The sequence below is a fragment of the Perognathus longimembris genome, chromosome 7 (assembly GCF_023159225.1).
Source record: "Perognathus longimembris pacificus isolate PPM17 chromosome 7, ASM2315922v1, whole genome shotgun sequence".
Classification (NCBI taxonomy): Eukaryota; Metazoa; Chordata; class Mammalia; order Rodentia; family Heteromyidae; genus Perognathus; species Perognathus longimembris.
The window spans coordinates 12,946,737-12,971,258 of NC_063167.1; the positions used below are offsets into that span (position 1 = coordinate 12,946,737).

Here is a 24,522-nt window from a genome sequence, read left to right on the forward strand (position 1 = left end):
CTTCAAAGCAAATGATACCAAAGCTTGCACAACAGTGTTGGGGACAGCTGTGCCTTTAAGAGGGACAGCTAGCTTTAGCCCGTCCCCACTCCTTCCGCCTTCCACAGGAAGAGAAGCCCCCGCCCCTGGGGGCAAGCACAGGTCTGATGGCCGGGACCCCAGAACCCAGTCCTTGGGGGGCTGTGGTCTCCGCCCATAGAGGAAGTCCCGTGACATCACCAGAGGGACAGCCCTTATAGCCAACCAGCAGTCCCTCTCCTGTGCCCGCCTTTGGGGGTATATCTGTTGGCTCCTCATTTGAATAAACCAGAACACCCCAGAGGCTTTCTCCGGGACTCCCACGCGCCCATGTCTTTCCTTGAGCTGGCGGGCATGGGGTCTCGCAACCACACGCAAACTGAGGCTACCTTGGGTCCCCGCTTCTGCGACTAATCCCTACTGGCCAGGGGACATGAGAGAGCGAGAAAGGATCCCACACGGAAGAGGCAGACAAGCCCAGGACCCCCCCACACACACGTGGATGGGGGGGGGGGGGTAGAGCGAAGCCCAGCACAACAGTACCAGGTAAAATGATACAACTGCCTTCAGGCCAGTAGCATCAACTCTTGCTATTATAAACTAAACAAAATAAAACCAAATGTCTCCATTCCTTTTCTGGATTTGTGTGTGTGCGTATGCATGCATGTGTGCGTGCAAGCCATCCCTAGGGCTTGAACTCAGGGTCTGGGCACTGTCCCTTAGCTTTTTGGCTCAAGGCTAGTATTCCACTACTTGAACCACACCTCTATTTCTGGCTTTTTGGTGGTTAATCAAGGGTAAGAATCTCAGACTCCCCTGCCTAAGCTAACTGCAACCCTCAGATTTTAGCCTCCTGAATAGCTAGGATTGCAGCATAAGCCATTAAAAAAAGCCAGAAGTGGGCTGGGAATGTGGCTTAGCAGTAGAGTGCTCACCTTGCATGGATGAAGCCCTTGGTTCCATTCCTCAGCACCACATAAACAGAAAAAGCCAGAAGTGGTAGTGTGGCTCCAGTGGTCCAGTGGCTCAAGTGGTCCAGTGCTATCCTTAAGCACAAAAGTTCAAGGACAGTGCCCAGGCCCTGAATTCAAGCCCAATGACCAGCCAAGACCAGCATATGCATGCACGCACGCATGCACATGCACAATTTCCACTGACATGTACCATATGGAATCACATTCTTACTAGAAGCAACCTGGTGTTTTGTCATTAACCTTTCAGTATCTCATTCTTTTCAAACACCTGCCTAGTATAATTATGGAAATAAGATTACCTGGAACTTGAATTGTGGTGTTGGGTTTTTCTTGGGTTTGCAGTCTGTAAACCAACATGTACGCATTCCGAGAGCAATGTGTTCCTTTGCCACACTTGGGTTTCCGTGTCTGGGACCTGGAAGGTTCTGCTGGGGTAGAGAAATAAAAATGCAACTAGATCACCAAGAGTTTGTTTAGGCTTCAGTGGGACACAATTTCTAAAATACTTATGAAAGACATGGTAACATGGAATTAAAACTTGAAATGGCCAAACAAATTTATTGAGGTGATTAAATTGGGGAGCTATTTTTAAGGTAATTATTAGCCACTCTCACCTGCCATTTTCCAATTTTACAAGATGAAATGAAAGTATATTTTCTGAGGACAAATCTGGAGTTAGAGCACTACTATTGTGTTATTTTAATATTAGTCTAAATTCAATTAAATTCAGATTAACATCACCACTGAGGGAACAAAGGAGTACATACAATATTGATAATTTTCAATAACCTAAGTTATTTTTAAAAATGGTGGAAAATTGACATCAAATTCAGTTAAGGTCAACTTGTACTACATACTGAGATCCTGTCTCAAAAAGAAAAAAAGACAATAATGGACTCTGAATAAAGTAATTTTAGTTTTTTACTACTTTCCTGTTTCCTAGTCGTCTTGCTTATGTCTACTTGTTGAATGACTTAATTTAGTTAAAAACTGAATTTGGGGCTAGGAATATGGCCTAGTGGTAGAGTCCTTACTTGTATATATGAAGCCCTGGGTTTGTTTCTTCAGCACCACATACATAGAAAAAGCCAGAAGTGGCTCTGTGACTCAAGTGGTAGAGCGCTAGCCTTGAGCAAAAGGAAGCCAGGACAGTGCTCAGGCCCTGAGCTCAAGCCCCAGGACTAGCAAAAACAAAACACACACACACACACACACAAAAACAACAACAACAAAAAAAAAAAAAACTGAATTCAACTGGTGAAGGTATATATAGTTCATGTGGAAGAACATTTGCCCAGCAAGCACAGGCCCTTTTGGGAGAGAAAGGAAGATAGGACGGAGAGAGGAGAGAGAAAAGGGAGCAGGGACAAGAGGGAAAGAGAAAGGAAGGGGGGGGGGAGTGGAACAGGAGAGGAAGAGAGACAGAGAAAAGACAAAGAAATTGTACGTGTGCACACATGCCAACACTGAGGCTTGAACTCAGGCTGAGTGCTATCCCTAAACATTTTTTTGCTCAAGGCTAGTGCTCTATCACTTGAACCACAGCTCCACTTTTGGCTTTTTGGTGGTTACTTGGAGATAAGTAGCTTGGATTTGCTTGGACTGGCTCTGAATCCATCCTGAGTAGCTATAACAGGCATGAGCCAAAAGCATCCAGCTACTAGTATATAACAATTCTGAACCATAATAATGTAGTAAAAATATTTCTAGTAACAAAATAATTTGTATTTTAAAAGGGCACTCACAACTTAAAGGTTTTACCTAGATCTTCCTCAATCCCTAGTTGTAATTTCTTCCCCTCCATCTTTTCTATGTCTTCATCATTAAACTTATACCATTCGCCAGACTGGGGATCTTTCACATGGGCAATGTAGTGGCCAGAATAAGCACTCACTCCTCTGTGTATGAGAACCGCACTGAGCTCATACACATAAGAGCCACCTGCACGGGGAGAACAGGAGAACATAAGAGATATTTTAGACATTATTTCTTGAAGCTCAAACACAAACTGCAATAATTATAAAGCTTAACACTTCTGAAAGAATTTAAACATCACCTAAGATAAAGTAATTTTTAGTCCTACAAACAAAAGCAGCAGACATTGCCTAAAACAGCATACTACTTTCAAATACCCATTCCCTCTATAAAATATATCCACAGAAACTACAGTGTCTGACATTCAGGCTTGATAAACTGAAGCACACTGGGCCTTACCCAAAGTAGCCCATGCCATAAGCTTACCAAGAACCAAGCGTTCACACTTAATTGGGCACTGGTAGCTGATGCCTGTAATCCTAGCTACTCCGAAAGCTGAGATCTGAGAATAGCAGTTCAAAGCCAGCCTGGGCAGCAAAGTCCGTGAGGGTTGTTTGTTTCTTGGCCAGTCCTGGGGCTTGAACCACTGTCCCTATGCTCCTTTTGCTTAAGGCTAGCACTCTATCACTTAAGCCACAGTGCCACTTTTGGCTCTTTCTGTGACTAATAGTCTCACATTTCTGCCCAGGCTAGCTTTGCAATCCTCAAATCTCAGCCTCTTCAGTAGTTAGGAACACAGGTGTGAGCCACTGACTAGACCAATGGAATCAGGGCAACAATATCTAGACTTAAGATAACTGAGTACGTGAGTTCAGGATGGCAGAACACCTTTGTCATTCTTTAGTATTTGCCTTTAGGCCCTTAATCACATTGACTTAAGTGCTATACTGAGAGGCAATGTGAGTAACACATCTTCTCTCCTAAATGCCTTTGTTTTCAGAGGTTAGCAAATATTTGTTATTCATCATAAGACTACAAGTTACAGCTCTGAGCATTATAATCATCACTGCTCAGTTAAAATTTACCTTTATGTTCCACATAAGGCTCCATATCCAAAATTTCTGAGAAGCCAATGTAGGTATTCAGCTTTTTTTTATGTCCAGTTTGCCTAACCAAGAGAAAAGCTGGTTATGTTTATATATACCACAGCCAGAAAACAATGCATAAGCTCTACCAGGTTTTTTGTTTTGTTTTGTTTTTGTCGGTTGTGGGACTTCAACTCAGGGTCTGGGCACTATCCCTGGGCCTCTTTGTGCTCAAGACTAGCACTCTACCACTTGAGCCACAGCGCCACTTTCAGTTTTTAAGTGGTTAGTTGGAGATTACGGTCTCTTGAGGGCTTTTCTGCCCAGGCTGGCTTTGGACCATGATCCTGAGATCTCAACCTCCTGAGTAGCTAGGATTATAGGGGTGAGCCACTGGCACCCCACTCTTTCTATCAGGTATTTTAACAAACTCAACAACAGCTACATTTGACTTAGTGCTATGACAACCTGTATGTATGATCAGTAAAACAATTCTACTTTATGACTGTACAAATAATAATGAGTGGTTAAAAGGCATAAATTCCAAATATAGTTTATTTCCACAAAACTGTTTTCAATCCAGTTATAAGATGACAAATAGTCCCTTGGAAGAGAAGGTTTTGTTGTACAAAATTTCCCTCTGCTTATTATACACAATAAAATAATGTATCAAGGCAATTCAGTTCCTTGCAGTTTTTAATAATTTCTTATGATTAAAAAAAAAGTGAAATTTCCCTAGCTACTCAGGAAACTGAGATCTGAGGATCAGGGTTTGAAGCCAGCCTGGGCAGAAAAGTCTGTGAGACTCTTACCTCCAATTAACCACTAGAAAACTGGAAATGGCGCTGTAGCTCAAGTGGTAGAGTGCTAGCCTTGAACAAAAGAACTCAGGGACAGCGTCCATGTCCTGAGTTCAAGCCCCATGACTGACCAAAATAAGAAAAATAGTAAAAATTTCCCTACTTTTACAGTTCTCAGCTCTACATAGTTGGGGTTTATTTTTTTACTTATAAAACCATGGTATTTTGAAATATTGATATTTTAAGATCACAGGCATCCTCTATACCATACACTGTAAAATCCTGAACTTCAAAGTTCAATTATTTTATCATCTCCTTCCCATGGCCAATCTGCTAGTCTAACAAAGAAACTCAATACTTGAACATATATTTACCTGTCAAAGACAAAACGCATTAGCTGCAAGTTCAGAGTGCAAGGAAGGCTAAGAAGTCGTATCTTCCTCGTAGCATTCTGTTTGCTTTGACAATTTTCACAAAAGTATCGATTGTCTCCTTCTAATTTTTCTTCCTGATCAGAAATAAGACACATCTGGTTAAAAGGAAAGATACCAGCAGGCACCAGTGGCTTACAACTGTAATACTAGCTACTCAAGAGTAATCTGAGGATCACGGGTGAAATCTGGCCCTGGCGGGAAAGTCCATGAGACTCATCTCCAATAAATTACCAAAAAAAGCTGGAAATTGGGAGACACACAAGAGTAACAGTAGCTTATCTCTACTATTATCCATTTACATGCAAAGATATTTAAAGCAACATTTTTTTAATATGAGGAAGGTTTTTTTAAAGGAATATAGTGCTAGATGCTCACAGCTCTAATAGCACCCAGGACCCTAGCTACTGAACAAGGGAAACTGCCTATAAGTGCTCAGGAAATGTTCAGTTGAATACATTCAACAGACCCTTACTTCAGCCATTCTAATAAACGTTCTAAAGCAGTAGAAAAGCATGATGTTTTAAAACAGGAAGCGGTATACAATATGCTCACCTTACCAACATCTCTCTTCGTACTTGGTAACAAAAATTCCTCTTAAATGTTTCCCACTAAGGCCAAAAGAGAACTACACTATAATTCTATATACATAGAAAGCAGTGCTGGAGGCAGGACGAGTAAGTGGTAGAATGTCTGCCAGGCAAGTGTTGAGACCCCACTTCCAAACCTTAGTGCTACTGAGTACATGTGTACACAATGTACAAATATGGAGGGGAGGCATATAGAAATATGGAGTGATCATATTGATTTTTTTTTAAATGTACTTAGCTAGTGGCTCACATCTGTAATCCTAGCTACTCAGGAGGCTGAGATCTGAGGATCAAAGTTTGAAGCCAGCTTGGGCAGATAGTATCTCCAATTAAGCACCAAAAAAGCCAGAAGTGGGGTTGTGGCTCAAGTGATAAGAGCACTAACCTTGAGTGAAAAGGATCAGAGACAGTACCCAGGCCCTGAGCTCAAGTTCCACAACACAAAAAAAAAAAATTGTATTTACTGTTTTCTAATTGTCATATGAAAAGGAAAATACTACTTATGTATGTATGTATGTATGTGATGGCACAGGCATAACTACATGTGTGTACATAACTACATACAAAGTAACTTGAAATAGCCAAAAATTACTTTAAGATGCTGCTGGTGTCAGTACTTGATGCTTCATAAGCAAAAAAAGGCTGAGCTAGTCAAATAATAACCAAATCAAAATGCATACAACTCTTAGAAACAAATTGTAATCAAAATTTGAATACCTTTAAAAATTCTGAGATACAATCTGTCAACTGTTTATGGCCTTGGATATTTAACTCCAGTTCATAGAACTTTGATAAAAGCTTAGACTCTCTGCCGCATTGATTGCAACTATAATAAAAAGTGATAAAATTAAGATTAGACTGAGACAAGCAATAAAGTACTATTGTATCACATCCTAGAAAAACATTAAGAAACCATTCATAACCTCAATTGGTCCTCTCTCACAAAAAAAATTTATGCTATCTATTACAAATTATGCATGGGAAATCCAAAGGAAGTATTCTAGTTCTGTAGCCAGTTCCAGTCTTCCTCTTCAAATTCACACCATGCAGCCATATAGTGAACGGCAAGAGTTGAATCAGACACCGTTCCCAACACCTGGTTGGGGCCAACTGCAATTAGCAAGTCAGTTGTTTACCCGTTCCTATAGAAACGCACTTCTATAAATATTTCAGGTCCCATGATAACCCACAAAGGCAGTAACAGACCTGAACTGAAAATTGACAACACACAAGCAACTGTCTTACAATAAAATGCACCATGAAGAAGTCAGAACAGACGTACAGCTCCATACAAGTCCTCCCCACAGGCCTGCCAGAGTCAGAACAGACTTACACAGTGACGTACGCATACTCCCCACAGAACTGCTGCTGCACAATGTTCCTCACATCTGGATTCTTTTGTTTAGACAAAGTATCTTCCAACAGAGACATAAAGAGCTTAGAAAATTCTTGGGCATCCTATAAATTTGGATAAAAAGAAAATTTTTATCTCATTTGACAACCTCTAATACAATTTTTACAGGTTTCAGAACCTTCCTGTTCTTTAAACTTAGCATTTTAAAAGGACAGCAGCTATGGTGAGACTGTTTGAGCCCACATGTATATGTGTGTATACTAGATAGCAAAAAAAGGGCAGATACCCAAAAACAGAAAAGTATTAACTCTTAGAAAGCATTCTATTCCATCCTCCTTTATGAACACAAAGAAGAACATTTAAGTACCTCTGACTGCAAAAAATATTAAAAAATATTTCCTACCTGCTGTTGCCCAGTGTCCAAGCCCAAGGCTTTCACAAATCCTGAAGGATCAATGTATCGTCTATTGCTATTTTGCAGCAAAGCAAACAGGTATTGAAGATGCTCACAAATGGTCTGAGGCTCATAATCTATTAATAGAAAAGTATAGGGTTTTCCTTATTATTCATTCTAAAGATCCTGTTTCTCCCTTGGGCATGGTGGCTACCTATATGCATGAGTATCTACACCGAAGTCAGCCTGAACTACATAGTGTGATACCTTGTCTAAAATACACACTCTCCTCACCAGAATGTTTCCTGTTACTTAACTTTTTGCAAATACTATTATTTTAAAGACTTTACATATAAACTCTTAATTCAGAATGTTAGGAATGAAGCATCTAGGAAGCAATATTTTTTCATGTTTTGTTGTGCATTTGTTATCGCTGGGGACCATGTGTGCAATGTTGTGCATAATGGAGAATACTCAAGCCCAGTGCTGGTGGCTCATGCCTGCAATCCCAGGTGCTCGGGAGGCTGAGGCCTGAGGATCATGACTCCAAGCCAACCTGAGCAGGGAAGTCTGTGAGACTCTTTATCTCCAATTAACTACCTAAAAAAGCCAGAAGTGGAGCTGTGGCTCAAGCCATAGGGTGCTAGCCTTGGGCAAAAGCATAGCAGACATAGACAGCGCTTAGGCCCTAAGTTCAAGTCTCCAGACCAGCCAAAAAAAGAGAGAACATTCCAACACTGAGTTATATCCTTAGCCATGTAGACTTAAGTGCTATTTTGAAGCAAAGATTACCATTCACCATGATCAAACATCAAATGTGTTACAATTATGTAAAAGTGACATATGACTTAAAAAGAAATGGGCCATGCCAGGCACTGATAGCTCAGGTCTGTAATCAATTTTAATAAATTGATGACTTAAAAGTATTATACAGGGGCTGGGAATGTGGCTTAATGGTAGAGTGCTTGCCTACCATGCATGAAGGCCTGGGTTCGATTCCTCAGCACCACATAAACAGAAAAGGCTGGAAGTGGTGCTGTGGCTCAAGAGGTAGAGTGCTAGTCTTGAGCAAAACGAAGCCAGGGACAGTGCTCAGGCCCTGAGTCCAAGCCCCAGGACTGGCAAAAAAAAAAAAAAAGGACTATACAAAGGAATTATAGCTATATTCTATACTAAGAATAATCAAATGATACACAGGAAGCAAAAAAACACACAAAGGAAAGCTATTTTACATTCCTATGTTTTTAATAGACCCAGCACTGTGCTTGGCATGTAGTCATATCCTTTCTTCCTTTTGGGTTGGTCAAGTGTGGAGAGTGAGTCCACGCCCACCATACCCTCCCACCTTTCTCCTCTCTTGTCACGTAGTCACTGCAGGTACTCGGACACAAGTACAGCGCCTGTCGAAGCTCCAGGTTGAGAAACCACACTTGAAGAAATGTGTTGACATAACAAGTGGCTCCAAGGTTAGTCAGGCCCACAAATGAGTTCTATACAAACACAAGATTACAATGACAAAATTAATTCCCCATTTGGGTAAAAGTTGACAGAGAGTTTCCTTGTATTTTCATATTAAGGATCTGTACACATTACGGTTCTCATGGCTGCAGGTGGGCAGAACTTTCACGAAAGCTCCACTATCCCTTTGACCACAGCAATGGAAAACTCATCTGTAATGTATTGCCTTCTCCAGCTACTTAAATCTAAAATGAGAATAGATGACTCTCAAAGTTTATCTGGACATGTATACACAGGATTTTCTTTTCCTACATTCTTAAATGGCCAGCATCCAGTGAATGACAAAGTAAAATGTCTAGAAATTTTGCTCCATGTCCCAGAGATTAGATTTGGGAGACTAGGGAAGAACACTGTTCCAACTTTTCCCATAGTTTGGAAGAAATCCTGAACTTGTGAATAATTATTTCTGCTAATAGACAACGTATGGGGCTAGGAATATGGCCTAGTGGTAGAGTGCTCGCCTAGCATACATGAAGCCCTGGATTTGATTCCTCAGCACCACATATATAGAAAAGGCCAGAAGTGGCACTGTGGCTCAAGAGATAGAGTGCTAGCTAGCCTTGAGCAAAAAGAAGCCAGGGGCAGTGTTCAGGCCCCAAGTCCAAGAAGTCCCAAGGCTGGCCAAAAAAGTAAAAATAAAAATAGACAACATATGTATAAAACATAGCTGGCTGGGCATGACGAGCATTTTTTTTTTTTTTTTTTTTTTTGGCCAGTCCTGGGCCTTGGACTCAGGGCCTGAGCACTGTCCCTGGCTTCCTTTTGCTCAAGGCTAGCACTCTGCCACTTGAGCCACAGCGCCACTTCTGGCCGTTTTCTGTATATGTGGTGCTGGGGAATCGAACCCAGGGCCTCATGTATATGAGGCAAGCTCTCTTGCCACTAGGCCATATCCCCAGCCCCGACGAGCATTTTTTGTTGTTGTTGTTAGTCCTGGGGCTTGAACTCAGGACCTGGATACTGTCCTTGAATCTATGTTCAAGGCTAACACTCTACCACTTGAGACACAGTGCCACTTCCAGATTTTTCTGTTTATGTGCTGCCCAGGAATTGAACTCATCAGGGCTTCATTCATGCTAGACAAGCACTCTACCAATAAGCTACATTCCCCCTTTGACCCCCTGCTTTTTTATGGTAAGTTGTGGGGCTCGAACTCAGGGCCTGGGCACTCTTCCTAAGCTCTTTCAAACAAGGCTAGCTTTCTACTACTTTGAACCACAGCACCACTTCTGGTTTTCTAGTGGTTAACTGGATATGAATCTCACAGACTTTCCTGTTTGAGCTGGCTTTGAACAGTGACCCTCAGATCTCAGCCTCCTGAGTAGCTAGGATTTTAGGCATGAGCCACCAGTGCCCAGACAAATACTGTTTGTTTGGTTTGTGTTTTTTTTTAATTAGAATATCTTTTTTTTTTTTGGCCAGTCCTGGGGCTTGGACTCAGGGCCTGAGCACTGTCCCTGGCTTCTTTTTGCTCAAGGCTAGCACTCTGCCACTTGAGCCACAGCACCTCTTCTGGCCGTTTTCTAGATATGTGGTGCTGGAGAATCGAACCCAGGGCTTCATGTATACAAGGCAAGCTCTCTTGCCACTAGGCCATATTCCCAGCCCCTAGAATATCTTTTATATATACCAAATCCAATATTTAAGTATAAGATAACAAAAAAATCTAAGCCCAAGAAAACAAAATTACATAGTGTTATCGGAGTTTGCCTGAATTACATCATTTTTCTACAGACATTTTAAGTACAAAATAAAACAGGCAATAATATTAATGTGAACACAGAATCTGCAAACAAATTATTCTAAGACTTACTGGATTATATATTACACAACTTGAAAGCATAAGGGAGTAGGCTGGGTGGGTATCACTCAGTGGTAGAGCACATGTACAAGGCCCTGGGTTTTGTCCCTGGCACTACAAAAAATAAGACTAAACCAAGTACCAATCACTCACACCTAACTACTTAGGAGACTGAGATCTGAGGCTCCAGGTTTGAAGCCAGCCTGGATAGGCGAATCCATGTGACTCTTTTCTCTCTTTTTCAGCAAAAAGCTGAAAAATGTGGCTCCAATGGTAGAGTACCAGCTTTGAGAGAGAGAGAGGAAAAAAAAAAAAAAAAACAAGCAAGAGTGCAAGGCTATGCAGTTCAAGCCCCAGAACCATTACATACATACATACATATGAGTTGCACATGATTGAATTATGGCCAGTGAAGTCTATGTTATGTAGCCCAACCCAAAAAACTCAGGATAAATTTAAAACTGCTCCAACTCAAGCCACAAGTCTTCAGTTACACAGCTTATCTTAAAGCTGCACAGCTTACCTATCATCAGTGAAGTTTCTTTCTTCTTATAGTGCTAGTGATGGAATCTAGGACCACATGCACAGGAGACAAGAACTCTTCTACCTGCTGGCCACATTCCCATCCCACCAGTGGTTTCCAATCAGTCACAAAACAAAAGCCAAAACCGAGGAATTCTACACAGCAATAACTTAGAAAATGATAACTTACCTTTTTTCTCCTCTCACAGTTGGGATCATCGATGTTATGAAAACTATTTTCATCTATTTCTCCTAACCAAATATGCTCACCAATCCCAACCAGGCAATTTGGGTTTCCTTTGCAGTTTCGTCTATGAAAAAGAAATTTAAAATACACAATAGAAATAAGGTACATTATATACATACACATACATATATGCATAATACACATGGCATGATGTTTAAGAATTTCTGAATATGTGTGTGCCTGTGTTGTTAAGGGCTATTTTGTTTTTCAAACATACATCCAAACTGAGCACTGTGGGCTCACTGCTACTCAGGAGGCTGAAATCTGAGGATTCTGGTTCAAAGCCAGCCAGGGCAGAAAAGTCCCTGTGAGATTCTCTTCTCCAGTTAATCAATCAATCAAAAGCTGGACAGGGAGCTGGAGGATGGAAAGTGAGTTAACCACTCAAAAGTTGGACGTGGAGCTAGAGGACGGAAAGTGAGTGACTCAGGGGCAGTTCCCAGGCCCCTGAGTTCAAGCTCCAAGACCAGCAAGAGAGAGGGAGGCGGAATCACTTCTAAAGAAAGCTAGCTGTCAAAGTAGAAGGAACAGAACTGGAAACTCACTATTTGGCATCCACCAGAAAGAAATCAGGCAAGAATCATCCATAGTAAGCTATGTCTCAAAGTATCACAGCACACATTTATTAATTACAAAGGGGAAAACAGTAATTTTCTTGGTAGATGACACTTTTAACAACCAGAGTCTGTTAACATAATGCCTTGAATTGACAATACACACTTGCAGGCAAAAATCCAGGAGGAATAGAATATCACTTCTGGTCAAGAGTGCAACATCTGGGGCTGGGAATATGGCCTAGTGGTAAAGTGCTCGCCTCATATACATGAAGCCCTGGGTTCGATCCTCAGCACCACATATATAGAAAAGGCCAGAAGTGGTGCTGTGGCTCAAGTGGTAGAGTGCTGGCCTTGAGCAAAAGGAAGCCAGGGACGGTGCTCGGGCCCTGAGTTCAAGCCCCAGGACTGGCAAAAATAAAAACAAACAAAAAACAACTTTGGTAAAGACTTCCTGTTAGTCACTCATAGCGATTCAACTGGATGAAACCTGAGCAGGGATTATCTTCTATGATAAGGAACATTACCTTTATTATTTTAGTAAGGTTACTACTTTTTTTTTGGTGGTGGGGGGGGTCAGTTATGGGGCTTGAACTCAGGATGCTGTCCCTGAGCTTTTGAGCTCAAGGCCAGGGCTCTACCACTTTGAGCCACAGTGTGATTTAGGTTGGACTTGATCTCAGCCTCCTGAGATTTAGAGGCTAGAATTACAGGCAGGAGCCACTGGCACTGAACAGACTTACTACTTTTCAGCCTCACTGAGGGCATTAAGAACAGTAACTTTACAAATTCCTAAAGTAGTTTAAACGAATTCATACAAATTATAATGAAAACAATGTAAACTACTGCAGCCCAAAAGGGTGGGAGCCTATGTAGAAAACTTTATAAGTTGTCATATGTAAGTTTCTTTAAACTTAAAAAGCTATAAAATAAAATAGTACTTTGGTTAGCTCTTCTGTTTCTAAGAGTGGGTAATAGACAGGACTGGTTATATAGACACATTGTATGGAAGCTGGCTGAAGGTCAGAGGAAAACAAAAGCTTCTGAGTCAGACATGATAGTTCATGCTATACCATCAGGCACTAGGGAGGCTGAGACAGAACCTTAAACGCAAAGCCAGATTGAGTAATTTAGCAAGACCCTGTTCTATTGTTTTACTTATTTTTCTTTCATTTATTAGTTATGTGGTACTGAGGAATCCAACTCAGGGTGTCATGCATGCTAGGTAAGCACTCTGCCACTAAGCCACATTCCCAGCCCCAAGACCCTGTTTTAAAATTAAATTTAAGGGGCTGGGGATATGGCCTAGTGGCAAGAGTGCTTGCCTCGTATACATGAAGCCCTGGGTTTGATTCCCCAGCACCACATATATGGAAAATGGCCAGAAGGGGAGCTGTGGTTCAAGTGGCAGAGTGCTAGCCTTGAGCAAAAAGAAGCCAGGGACAATTCTCAAGCCCCGGAGTCCAAGGCCCAGGACTGGCAAAAATAAATAAATAAATAAATTTAGGGCTGTGGAATCTGGCCTACTGGCAAGAGTGCTTGTCTCATATACATGAAGCCCTAGGTTCGATTCCTCAGCACCATATATATAGAAAATGGCCAGAAGTGGCGCTGTGGCTCAAGTGGCAGAGTGCTAGCCTTGAGCAAAAAGAAGCCAGGGACAGTGCTCAGGGCCTGAGTTCAAGCCCCAGGACTGGCCAAAAAAATTAAATTTAAAAGAACTAGGTTCAAATTTCAGTACCACAAAAAAAAAAAAAAACAGCAGGGGAGAATATGTGAACCTCCATTAATCTTTTCTTTTTTGGTGAGTCATGGGGCGTGAACTAACCAATAACTGGGTACAGTGGCAAGCACCTGTCACCCCCTCAACATGGGAAGCATAATAAGAGGATCACAGCCTAGGTCAACCAAGGCATGAAGTGAACTATACCTTGAAAATAACCATCAGAAAAAGGGACTGGAGGTGTGGCTTATATGGTAGAGCACCTACAAAACAAGCATAAAGCTCACAGCCCTGGACCTCAAGGTCTTTGGGCGATAGAAGAAAGATGATGAATACTAACATAAAAGTGGCTCCAGTAGTAGAGCTAGTGCACTATGAGACTTCAAGCCCCAGCATAGGCATGTACACATAGGGGTGTACACACGCACAATTTCCTTTTTCTAGCAGAGTATAAAAACAGATTACACATCACTGCTTAAGAAAAGGCTTTGGGCAAGTGAAGATGCTTGTCTATGTGCCTAGCTTCATTTCTCCCTGCCTCTGGGTCTTCTCCCTGCCTCTGGGTCTTCTGAGAACCAATGGTCCCCTCAGGGATGCAACCCCTCCAATCATCACAGAAAACCTAACACAATCTAATGAAAGAATACAAATGGGAACCAAGGGAAGGGAAGGAAAAACAAGTTCTCTGTGATAGCTGAGGTCTCTGAATGTTTCCTGGCTTCCCTTCGACACAGGAAATCTCAAATTTTACCTTATGGTGATTCATTTAATATAAATTTGTGTTGCTATGAAAAAGGCTCGAGATTTAATGAACTTCAAGTCCTGCCTGTAGTTGCCTTGGCAAGGGTAGACCAAATTTCCCAGGCCCATATTCTGGTATTCCTAATCTGCCACCTGTATTCAGGAATGCTACCAATCATACCAAACAATCAAGTGTCTTCTAGCTTTCCACACCCAAAGCAGACACTAAAGCCATTCAGTCTGATGGACACATACACACCCCACCCCCTAATTCTGAAAACTTTTTTCTCTTCCTCTAAATCTTTCTATACAATCAGGAAAAATATAGGGAAGCCTGGGTGCAGTAGTACATAGTTGGCATCAGAAGAGAATACAGAATCTGCTAAGGCCAGCCTGGAATAAGGAGGGAGAAATGGAGAGGAGAGAGAAGAGGAGGGGAGAGACAAGAAAGGAGAATGAAACAAAGAGGGGAGGGAAGTTTACACATCTTAACCCCAGCCACTTGGAAGGCTGAGGCACAAAGATCACTAGTGCAAGGCCACCCTGGACAACATAACAAATATCTTTCTCAAAAAAAAAAAAAAAAAAAAACCCACACCTAAAAAAGGGGCTCTTGGGCTGGGGATATGGCCTAGTGACAACAGTGCTTGCCTCATATACATGAGGCCCTGGGTTCAATTCCCCAGCACCACATATACAGAAAATGGCCAGAAGAGGCGCTGTGGCTCAAGCAGCAGAGTGCTAGCCTTGAGCAAAAAGAAGCCAGGGACAGTGCTCAGGCCCTGAGTCCAAGCCCCAGGACTGGCAAAAAAAAAAAAGCGGGGGGCTCTTGATATTACCTTAGTATTTGTTGCCCAGCATGCAAACCCAGACCCTGGGTTTAGTCCACAGTAAAACACACACAAACATCTGGGGAAAACATTTAAAACCAGAGAAATGGAAACATAAACAGCCATGAAACATGTTTTCACTTATCAAGTAAACAAATTGCCAAGCATTAGCCACTGTTCACTTTTCATAACTGTAAACCTAGCTATTCAGGAAGCTGAGATCTGAGGTTCAAGATTCAAAGCCCGCCTGGACAGCAAAGTATTAGATTTTCATCTCCACTTAACCAGCCAAATGCCAGAGTTGGAACTGTGGCTCAAGTGGTAGAGTGCTAGCAAAAGAGCTTAGGGGCTGGGGATATGGCCTAGTGGCGAGAGTGCTAACCCTACGTGAAGCCCAAGGTTCAATTCCTCAGCACCACATACACAGAAAAAGCCAGAAGTGGCACTGTGGCTCAAGTGGCAGAGTGCTAGCCTTGAGCAAAAAGAAGCCAGGGACAGTGCTCAGGCCAAGTCCACGCCCCAGGACTGGCAAAAAAAAGGGGGGGGGGAGAGCTTAGAGACGGCGCCTAGAGCCAGAGTTCAAGCCTCAGTACCTAGCCCACACACGCATGTGCACACGTGCGCGCGCACACACACACAAAAAAATATCTTCACCAAAATCCACTAAGCTTTGGAAAATCAATAATAACCAATAATTTAGAATTCACTATCTACAAGAGAAATATATGTGGTCAGAAAAAAAAAATCCTGAATTCCACCAACTAATGAAAGCCAATGAGCTAGATATGGCAAGTAAGGGAGAGGCCCTGAGTTCAACCCCCAATAACACACATGTGCGCACACACACACACACACACACACAGAGAAAAGAAAAATCATGCTTTTTTATTAATGAGATTGGCAGTGGCTCACACCTATAATCCTAGCTACTCAGGAAGCTGAGATCTGAGGATCATGGTTTGAATCCAGGCCGAGCAGGAAAAATATGTGAGACTCTTTAACTTCAATAGACCTCTCAGAAAAAGTCAGAAATGGGCTGGGAATATAGCCTACTGGTAAAGTGCTTGTCTCGTATATGTGAAGCCCTGGGTTCGATTCCTCAGCACCACATATATAGAAAAAGCAAGTGGCGCTGTGGCTCAAGTGGTAGAGTGGTAGAGTGCTAGCTAGCCTTGAGCAACAAGAAGCCAAGGACAGTGCTCAGGCCCTGAGTTCAAGCCCCAGTCTGGAGAGGGAGGGAGGGAGGGAGGGAGGGAGGGAGGGGAAAGAAGTCAGAAGTGGCACTGTGGCTCAAGTGGTAGTGCTAGCCTTGTGCGGGGGAAGAAGATGAAGGGAGTGGAAGGGCAAGGATGAATGGAGAAGCTATGGGGGACAAATACAGTTACAATATTACATGCACATATGGGAAAAGTGGGAAATGAAATGTGACTGGTGGAAGAAGGGAGGAAATGATGGAAGGCGTGACTGATCAAGACATACTACACATATAAATGGACAAGTTAAACTATAATTCCCTTATACAACTATTTGTAGATTTTTTAAAAATTCTTAAAACAGGCCAAATTGGGGCTGAGGGTAAAGATCAGTGATACAGAATTTGCATGGGGCCTTAGGTTCAATCTCTGGCACTGGACTTGGATGGGCATTTCTCCAAAGAAAATACATGAATGACCAAGAAATAAACACATCAAAAGATGTTTAACATTGTTAGTCAGAAGGGGAATAAAAACCAAACCACAAAAGGCAGACAAGTATAGGGATGTGAAGTTACATTGTATCTTCATACAAGTGGGAAACAATGGACTCTTCAACAATATGTTAAAAGAAACTACTATGTAATCAGGAGCCCATTGCTCATGCCTATAATCCTAGCAACTCAGGAGGCTGAGAGCTGAACATACTAGTTTGAAGCCAGCCCAAGCAGAAAAGTCCATGAGATTCTCATCATTAATTAACCACCGAAAATCTAGAAACAGAGGTGTAGCTCAAGTGGTAGCACCAACAGCCTTGAGCAAAAAAGCTCAGGGACAGTGTCTAGACACCGAGTTCACATCCTAGTACCACCACATAAGCCAGCAAGTTCACTCCTTTCCTAGAGAAAACAAACTGTCCACAAAAAAAAAAAAAATACAAACAGAGTTGCTAGGATTACAGGCATGAGCCAACAACACTGGGATACAATATATTTGTAAGTAATAGGAGAGCAGATCACTTGACATACCTCATTTGTCTTTAATTTTGTAAACAAATACTCTTCTAAGCACCAGGTAAGGCATAAAAAAACCCTGATGTAACAAGTTCTAAAAACATTAAGTATTCCATCTAAATGAATGATGAACTTCTATAATTGATAGTTTTTTTATTTAACAGCCAAGTTTGTGGTATATGTAATTGTATATGTATTGTATATGATGTTTAGTGTCGTAAGTGATGAAAATCTCAGAGTGGATAATGATGTAGTTTTCAACAGTAAGATTCAATGAGGAAGCCTGATCTTAAAAAGAAAGTGGAGTCATTTCTAATTTATTGGATGTTAAAGTGTCTTTAAACAATATATAGATATGTATGAGTATATATGTATAATAGTGAGATTGCATAAAATAAGGAATCATCACATGTAGATTTGGATGACATGCAATCCAAACTAAAGGTCAACCAGACAGAACCTAATTTTCAGACAGAATTAGGAATGCAGATTTCAAATTGAGAGACTAGTTTGAGAAGATCTGACATTTATTTTGTTCTACTTTTTATCATGAAGTTTATTTAACCCAGAACATTGGATCTGAACTCCTTGATAGGTGGGAAGATATTCAGCCCATACTTTGGGCCATTGCTTCCTTCAATATCCTTTCCTCTGAGATAATTTCCAACTTCTTCACGTTAGCAGAAATCCCCAAATGTGCTGAGAAACACAGCACAGGGTTTTCTCTCCTTCCCAAGTGTCTAGGAATGCCACGACTATGTCAAAAGTGAGTGCCTGGCCTATACTCTGAACTCAGGAAACAACAAATGCTGGAGGGGCTGTGGGGAAAGAGGAACCCTTCTCCATTGTTGGTGGGAGTGCAAATTAGTACAACCACTTTGGAGAACAGTATGGTGGTTTCTCAAAAAGCTCAATATAGACCTACCCTATGACCCAGCCATACCACTCCTAGGCATCTATCCTAAACAGCAAAATCCAAGATATCAAAAAGGCATTTGTACTTCCATGTTTATCGCGGCACAATTCACAATAGCTAAAATATGGAAACAACCCAGATGCCCCTCCACAGACGAATGGATCCAAAAAATATGGTACTTATACACAATGGAATACTACATAGCGATTAGGAATGGTGAAATACTGTTATTCGCAGGGAAATGGTCAGAACTCGAACAAATAATGTTGAGTGAGACAAGCCTAGAACACAGAAAACAAAGGGGCATGATCTCCCTGATATATGACTGTTAACAAAGGGAGACGGAGAGACAGTAGAGACCAAGTCTGTGAATACTGTATATGTTCTTGATACATTGTATATTGCATATATGTCAACCTGACCTAGACAAGGGATAGAAAAACAGGTTGTAAGATATCATAAGAAATGTACACACTGCCCTATTATGTAACTGCACCCTCTTTGCACAACACCTTGTAAAAAAATTTATGTCCAATTAATAAAAAAATAAATAAATAAAATTAAATTTAATTTAAAAAAAAAATGAGTGCCTGGGTATGCAGTCTAAGGCATTTGGGGCTCCTCGGTCCTCCTCAGTATATGGGTGTTACCATGTCTGTTGGTCAGGCCCTCAGAATACTCCTGATGTTTGTCCTTAAACACCTCCTTTGGGCAGAGTAATGGTGGGAGCTCCTCTCTAAGTCAAATCATTATGATAGCCCTTAGGTAACTTACATAAAATATATGGAAACATATATTATTCACATCAAAGGTGTCTGGCCCAAGTGTCTCAGATATGTAATCCCAGCTTGTCAGGAGGCTGGGAACAGAAAATTATTTGAAGCCAACCCAGGCAGGAAGTCTATGAGACTCTAACTGACTGCCCCAAAGTCAGCTGTGGAAATGAAGGCTCAAGGGGTAGAGTGCTGGCCTTGAGCAAAGAAGCTCAGGCCCAACACAGACCCTGAGCTCAACCCAAGGAATCAACAGAAGACAAGAAACAAAATGAGAAGCTCCTTAATGAAAGAGTTTACTGATTTTATGTAAGTAGTCACTGGTGTCATATTTTCAATAATGTGGAAAAAGTGTGCTTTTCAATATACCTTCTCAAATTACCTATATTCAGGTTACTGATGAGTGTATCTTAAGTAACAGAAGGTGCTTAGAAAGTATGTTAAATAGCATTATAGTTTGCTGTAAGATGCATGTCTATTTTTAAAATTTGAAATAAATTACCAAATTTCAAGATTAAAAAAAATACAAACACAAATTTCACAACAGCATTGTTCATGACAGTCAAAAAGAAACAGCCAGCTCTGGTGGAAATTCCCACGAGACTCTTATCTCCAATTAACCACAAGAAATCTAAGTGCTCCAAGTGGTAGAGCACTAGCCTTGAGTGAAAAAGCTCAGGGACAGTGCACAGGCCCTGAGTTCAAGCCCCATGAAAGAAAGAAAGAGAGAGCGAGAGAGAGAAAGAAAGATAAAGGGAGGGAGGGAGGAAAAGGAAGGAAGGAAGGAAGGAAGGAAGGAAGGAAGGAAGGAAGGAAGGAAGGAAGGGGAGGGAGCTCTTTGTGGCTCACACCTGTAATATTAGCTAAGCAGAAGGCTGAGATCTGAGGATAGTGGTTCAAAGCTAGTCTGGGCAATAAATCCCATGAGATTCTTATCTTCAATTAACCACTAACAAAGCTAGAAATAGCACAGTGGCTCAAGTGATAGAGCTCTGAGTTCAAGCCCCAAGACCAGGACAGACACACACACACAAATATCCACCTACCAATAAATGGATATATAAAATGTGATGCATACATATGGCACAGTGTTTGTTATTTGGCAATAATAATGATCAAGGGCATGAGAGGGTACTCAAGGTGGGATGATCAATCATGGCTTGCACCTGTAATCCTGTAATTCAAGAGATGTGGCAGATGGCGGTTCCAAACCAATAAATGACACTCCTGCTGGGAGCTGCACTATGGAGTCAGAGTGTAGGCTAGGGAGCCAGACTGCTTGTGTTTGAATACTAATTCTACCATTTAACAGCTATATGATCTTAGACAAAGTACTGAAGGCTGTTTCATCTCTAGAACGAGAGAAGCCAGGCTCAGGTGGTCAGGCAGACAAGTCCTTGAGACTCTTATCTCCAATTAACCACCAAAAAGTTGGAAGTGGAGCTGTGGCTCAAGTTGTAGAGCACCAGCCTTGAGTGAAAAAAACTAAGGGGCAGTACCCAGGGCCTGAGTTCAAGCCCCAATGGGGAACGAAGATGTAAAGACAGAGACCCAGGCATGCACAGTGATTAGTCAAGGGAAAGTGAAAGGACTGAGGTTGATTGGGATACATTGTATGCATGTGTGGAAATGTCACAACCTTCCATCCTACAGATAATGCGTGCTAATAAGAAATTAAAAAGACAATAATGTAGCAACAGGGCTGGGAAATATGGCCTAGTGGCAAGAGTGCTCGCCTGGTATACATGAAGCCCTGGGTTCGATTCCCCAGCACCACATATATAGAAAACAGCCAGAAGTGGCGCTGTGGCTCAAGTGGCAGAGTGCTAGCCTTGAGCGAAAAGAAGCCAGGAACAGTGCTCAGGCCCTGAGTCCAAGCCCCAGGACTGGCAAAATAAATAAATAAATAATAATGTAGCAACAAATACAACAATATAGATAAGCCTTAAAAAAGAAAAAGATGCCAAGTGAAAGCTAGACACCAAAAGCCACCCATTTAGATGAAATGTCAAGAATAGGCTGAGATTTGTCTCGGTTGATTGGAGCTTGGGCAGAATAGAAATAGGAAGCAAGGAAGGATTCAATGCTAATCTAATGGGTATATGATTTCATTTAAGCCGCAAGAAAAGATATTTCAACATCAGATGGTGGTAATACTAATGAAACCTCAATAAAGCTGCTTAATTACTTAGGAAGCTGAGATATGAGAATCCAGGTTCAAAGGGAGCCCAGGCAGAAAAGTCTGTTTGTTTCCAATTAACCAGAGAAATGCCAGACTAAAGGCGTGCCTCACGTGGTAAAGCGTTAGCAATTGACTAATGGGGGGGGGGGGGGGATCCAGCTAGAGCCCCAGGCTTTGAGATCAAGTCCCAGTACTGACCCAAAAAAAGCAGTTCCAGAACCAGAAACCCTAACTTCCATTCCTTCTGTATGTCCCAGAAGAAAGTAAAAACTCCACAAAGCATTTACTGAATATCTGCCGAGAGAAGGCTACTGAGCATGCTCGGTTTAATCCAAGTCAATGCAACATTCCAGAAGGAAAACTATTTCCCGCGTTACAAGGCGGAAAGGAGGAGAGAGGACAGTTACGGAGTCAAAGAGATGGGAGTTAAGAAAAGCTAAGGCTCAAAAGCTAAGCAGAAGAAAAGAGAACTTGCTCACAAAATGCCAAGTGAGGGCAACCCCTCCCTCCCTCCCTCCACCCAAAAAGGCTAAAAGAAATATTTGATCCACGAGTGAGGAAAGGTCAATCGGGGAGGATGATACCAGTGACGCAGGCTAACCAAAGGTTTTTGTTTTGTTTCTGCAAAACTGCTCTCCCCGTGTACTGAAACGATCAGGTCCTCGACTCAACGCCAACAGAGGATCGCGTCCGGCAAGTTCCTTTTTACAAACCGATCACCAGCGTCTGCTCAGCCAAGCTAAAGCTCCCGGCCCCAGCCTTCAAACCATCTCCACCGCCATCTTCTGCAGGAGAACCCAGCGCCCTTCCCAAAGGGTTTCCGGAGCATCACCTCGGCGCAGGGCCGCCACGGCTGCGGCCCCCAGGTCGCGCGCACCCGGACCCGGAGGGCAGCTCCGCCCGGACCCTCTCGGAACCCCTCCAGTGCATGCAATAAGTCACCGCGTTCCTTCCCCCACCCCGCCCCGCCGCGGCTTTCCGGGGTCCGGCGCGCGGCGGCCCGCGCCGCCCCCCCCCCCCCGCCCCCGGTGCACCACCGGCCTCACCTGCACACGCCGCGGATGCAGGGCTCCAGCCAGATGCGGTAGGCTGTCTCGATGTGCTCCTGAGACACCTCCTCGGGCCGCACCGTCTCCGCCCAGCGCCAGGCCGCCTTCTCCAGCTGCAACCGCGGAGCCATGGCTTTGGCCCAAGCAGCGCCCCGCGAGCCGGGCCGCCGCCGCCGCCGTCGCCGCCCCCGCAGCCACCTAAATGGGCTCCGCCACCTGCCCGCAAAGAGAACGGAGCGCTGCCTCAGCCAGCTGGCCAGTCAATCACCTGCGCGCGCCACTGCCGCCGCGCCCGCCCGCGCCCAGCACGCACGACTGGCCGCAAAGCGCCGCCGCCGACACCCGACACCCCCCGCGCCTGCGGACGTTGGCGAGATACACCGCCCCCCCCCTTTCCCTCGGCGGAGGACGCATGCGCGCTCCCAGCAGTCCCTGCGCCTCCCGCGCCTCTAACCCGACGGGCGGAAGGGGAGCGGCCGTGTCAGGCAGTCCAGCTCCGTAGCGGCGAGGAAGTTGTGCCTCAGACTCCATTCAGAGTAGCTTGCGCCGGGTGGGCAGAAGGCGGACTGTTTTTGCCTCTGGTACTTCCCCTTTAACTGTAAAGGATTCACGCGACGGGCCAGGCCCCGCACACCATAGGTCCTCCTGGACTGAGCAGGTGGGACCAGTTTACGGTAGAAAACCGACCACCAAGAAACCAGGTAGTTTCTGGAGAAAGATTTAACTCGAGACTGGGGCTGGTTCCTCCTTTCCCCCTAGGCCCCCCGACGTCGCAGGGCGTTCTGGATAGGCCGGAGCTGGAACGGGACTACATGTCCCGGCATGCACCGCGTGGTGGCCACGGGACGTGAAGCATGCTGGGATTTGTAGTTTCGGAAATGGGGTGGTCCTGGAGCCATAAGTTGTGCTGAGGCACTGGCACGGGTAGGGTGTTTCCTACTGTTTGCTCTGTATTGACTTTTTTACTTGATGATTTCTAGGTTCATTTGTAAACTTCACTAGCTTCGCGGTATAAAACTTTTTTCCAATTCCTTCCTCTGGACTTGAAGAGTAACTTTGTAACAATGTTTTGCAAATGTAAAAGGCCCAAGCTGCAGGAGGGTGTTTGAGGACTTTAGATTTGACCCACAACCCAGCTGGGATGTAAAAGAAAATTTGAGTGGTCTGTCCGTTCCAGCATGGTAACCTTTAACTGGCACCTGTAAAGTAATGCCTGGTCCCTGAGGTTGGAGGAAGAAGAGAACTTTTGAGAGTTCAGAGTTTATGGAGATCTTTCAGGCCTTGGTAGGAGAAGGAGTTAAGAGTACTTTGGAAAAGACTTCCCTGAATAATCATGAAACCTGCCAATCAGGGGATGTGGCTTAGCGATTGAGTGCTTGCCTAGCATGCAAGAAGCACTGGGTTCGATTCCTGGGTAACACATATACAGAAAAAGCCTAAAGTGGTGCTGTAGCTGAAGTGGTAGAGTGCTAGCCTTGAGCACAGAAGCCAGGGACAGTGCTCAGGCCCTGAGTCCCAAGCCCCAGGACTGGCACGCGCACGCGCGCGCGCGCACACACACACACACACACACACACACCAAAAAAAAACAAAACACCAATTGTCAGGAAAATGGAGAAAGGAGAGGACTTGACCACCAACTGGCGAGAACTGTTTATTGAGGAACAGTGAGGGCCACAGACCTTCCTGCAGGGTTTGGAGGTTGTGGGAGGGGGTGAATTTGAGACCAGGCTGATAAGGGGTCCGAGCTGAGGCTTGAGGCTTTTGAAAGCACCACTAGATCTAGGAAGTTGTTGGCTTTTCCTTGGGCCTTCAATGGATTGTTTACAGATGGGCTTAGTGAATTGCCTGACCTGCATATCAAAGCAGGTCAGCTTGTACCTGGGTTTTGCCTGGTGTCTGTCTGAGCCTGGGGCAATAGGGTGGGGTCAATCCTTCTTAGTCCATCTCTGAATACCTAGAAAGAAGGGGCCTAGAGGGGAGAGGCAAGTCTTTCATATAGGATCTTTGGATACGTAAAAAGAGTGGGCTGACCCTTCAGCTTTTGGGCTGACCTCTT

At 43.4% G+C, this 24,522-nt stretch overlaps 1 protein-coding gene across 3 annotated transcripts in view; it reads right to left on the minus strand.

Moving 5' to 3' along the window:
• The window catches only part of Usp48 (ubiquitin specific peptidase 48), a 61,568-nt gene extending 38,820 nt beyond the window's left edge, over positions 1–22,748 (minus strand). The window contains exons 1-10 of one of the 3 annotated variants that reach the window (XM_048350430.1): positions 22,461–22,748; positions 11,433–11,553; positions 8,747–8,891; positions 7,411–7,538; positions 6,987–7,111; positions 6,371–6,479; positions 5,007–5,140; positions 3,833–3,915; positions 2,754–2,933; positions 1,292–1,417 (exon numbers count right to left, since the gene is read on the minus strand). In XM_048350430.1, the coding sequence (XP_048206387.1) occupies positions 1,292–1,417; positions 2,754–2,933; positions 3,833–3,915; positions 5,007–5,140; positions 6,371–6,479; positions 6,987–7,111; positions 7,411–7,538; positions 8,747–8,891; positions 11,433–11,553; positions 22,461–22,594 (1,285 nt within the window). In that variant the 5' untranslated portion in view covers positions 22,595–22,748. Of the gene's footprint in view, positions 1–1,291; positions 1,421–2,753; positions 2,934–3,832; positions 3,916–5,006; positions 5,141–6,370; positions 6,480–6,986; positions 7,112–7,410; positions 7,539–8,746; positions 8,894–11,432; positions 11,554–22,460 lie in introns of those variants that run through there. The other 2 variants (XM_048350429.1, XM_048350431.1) reach the window with 2 other exon arrangements.
• Positions 22,749–24,522: the final 1,774 nt, after the last annotated feature.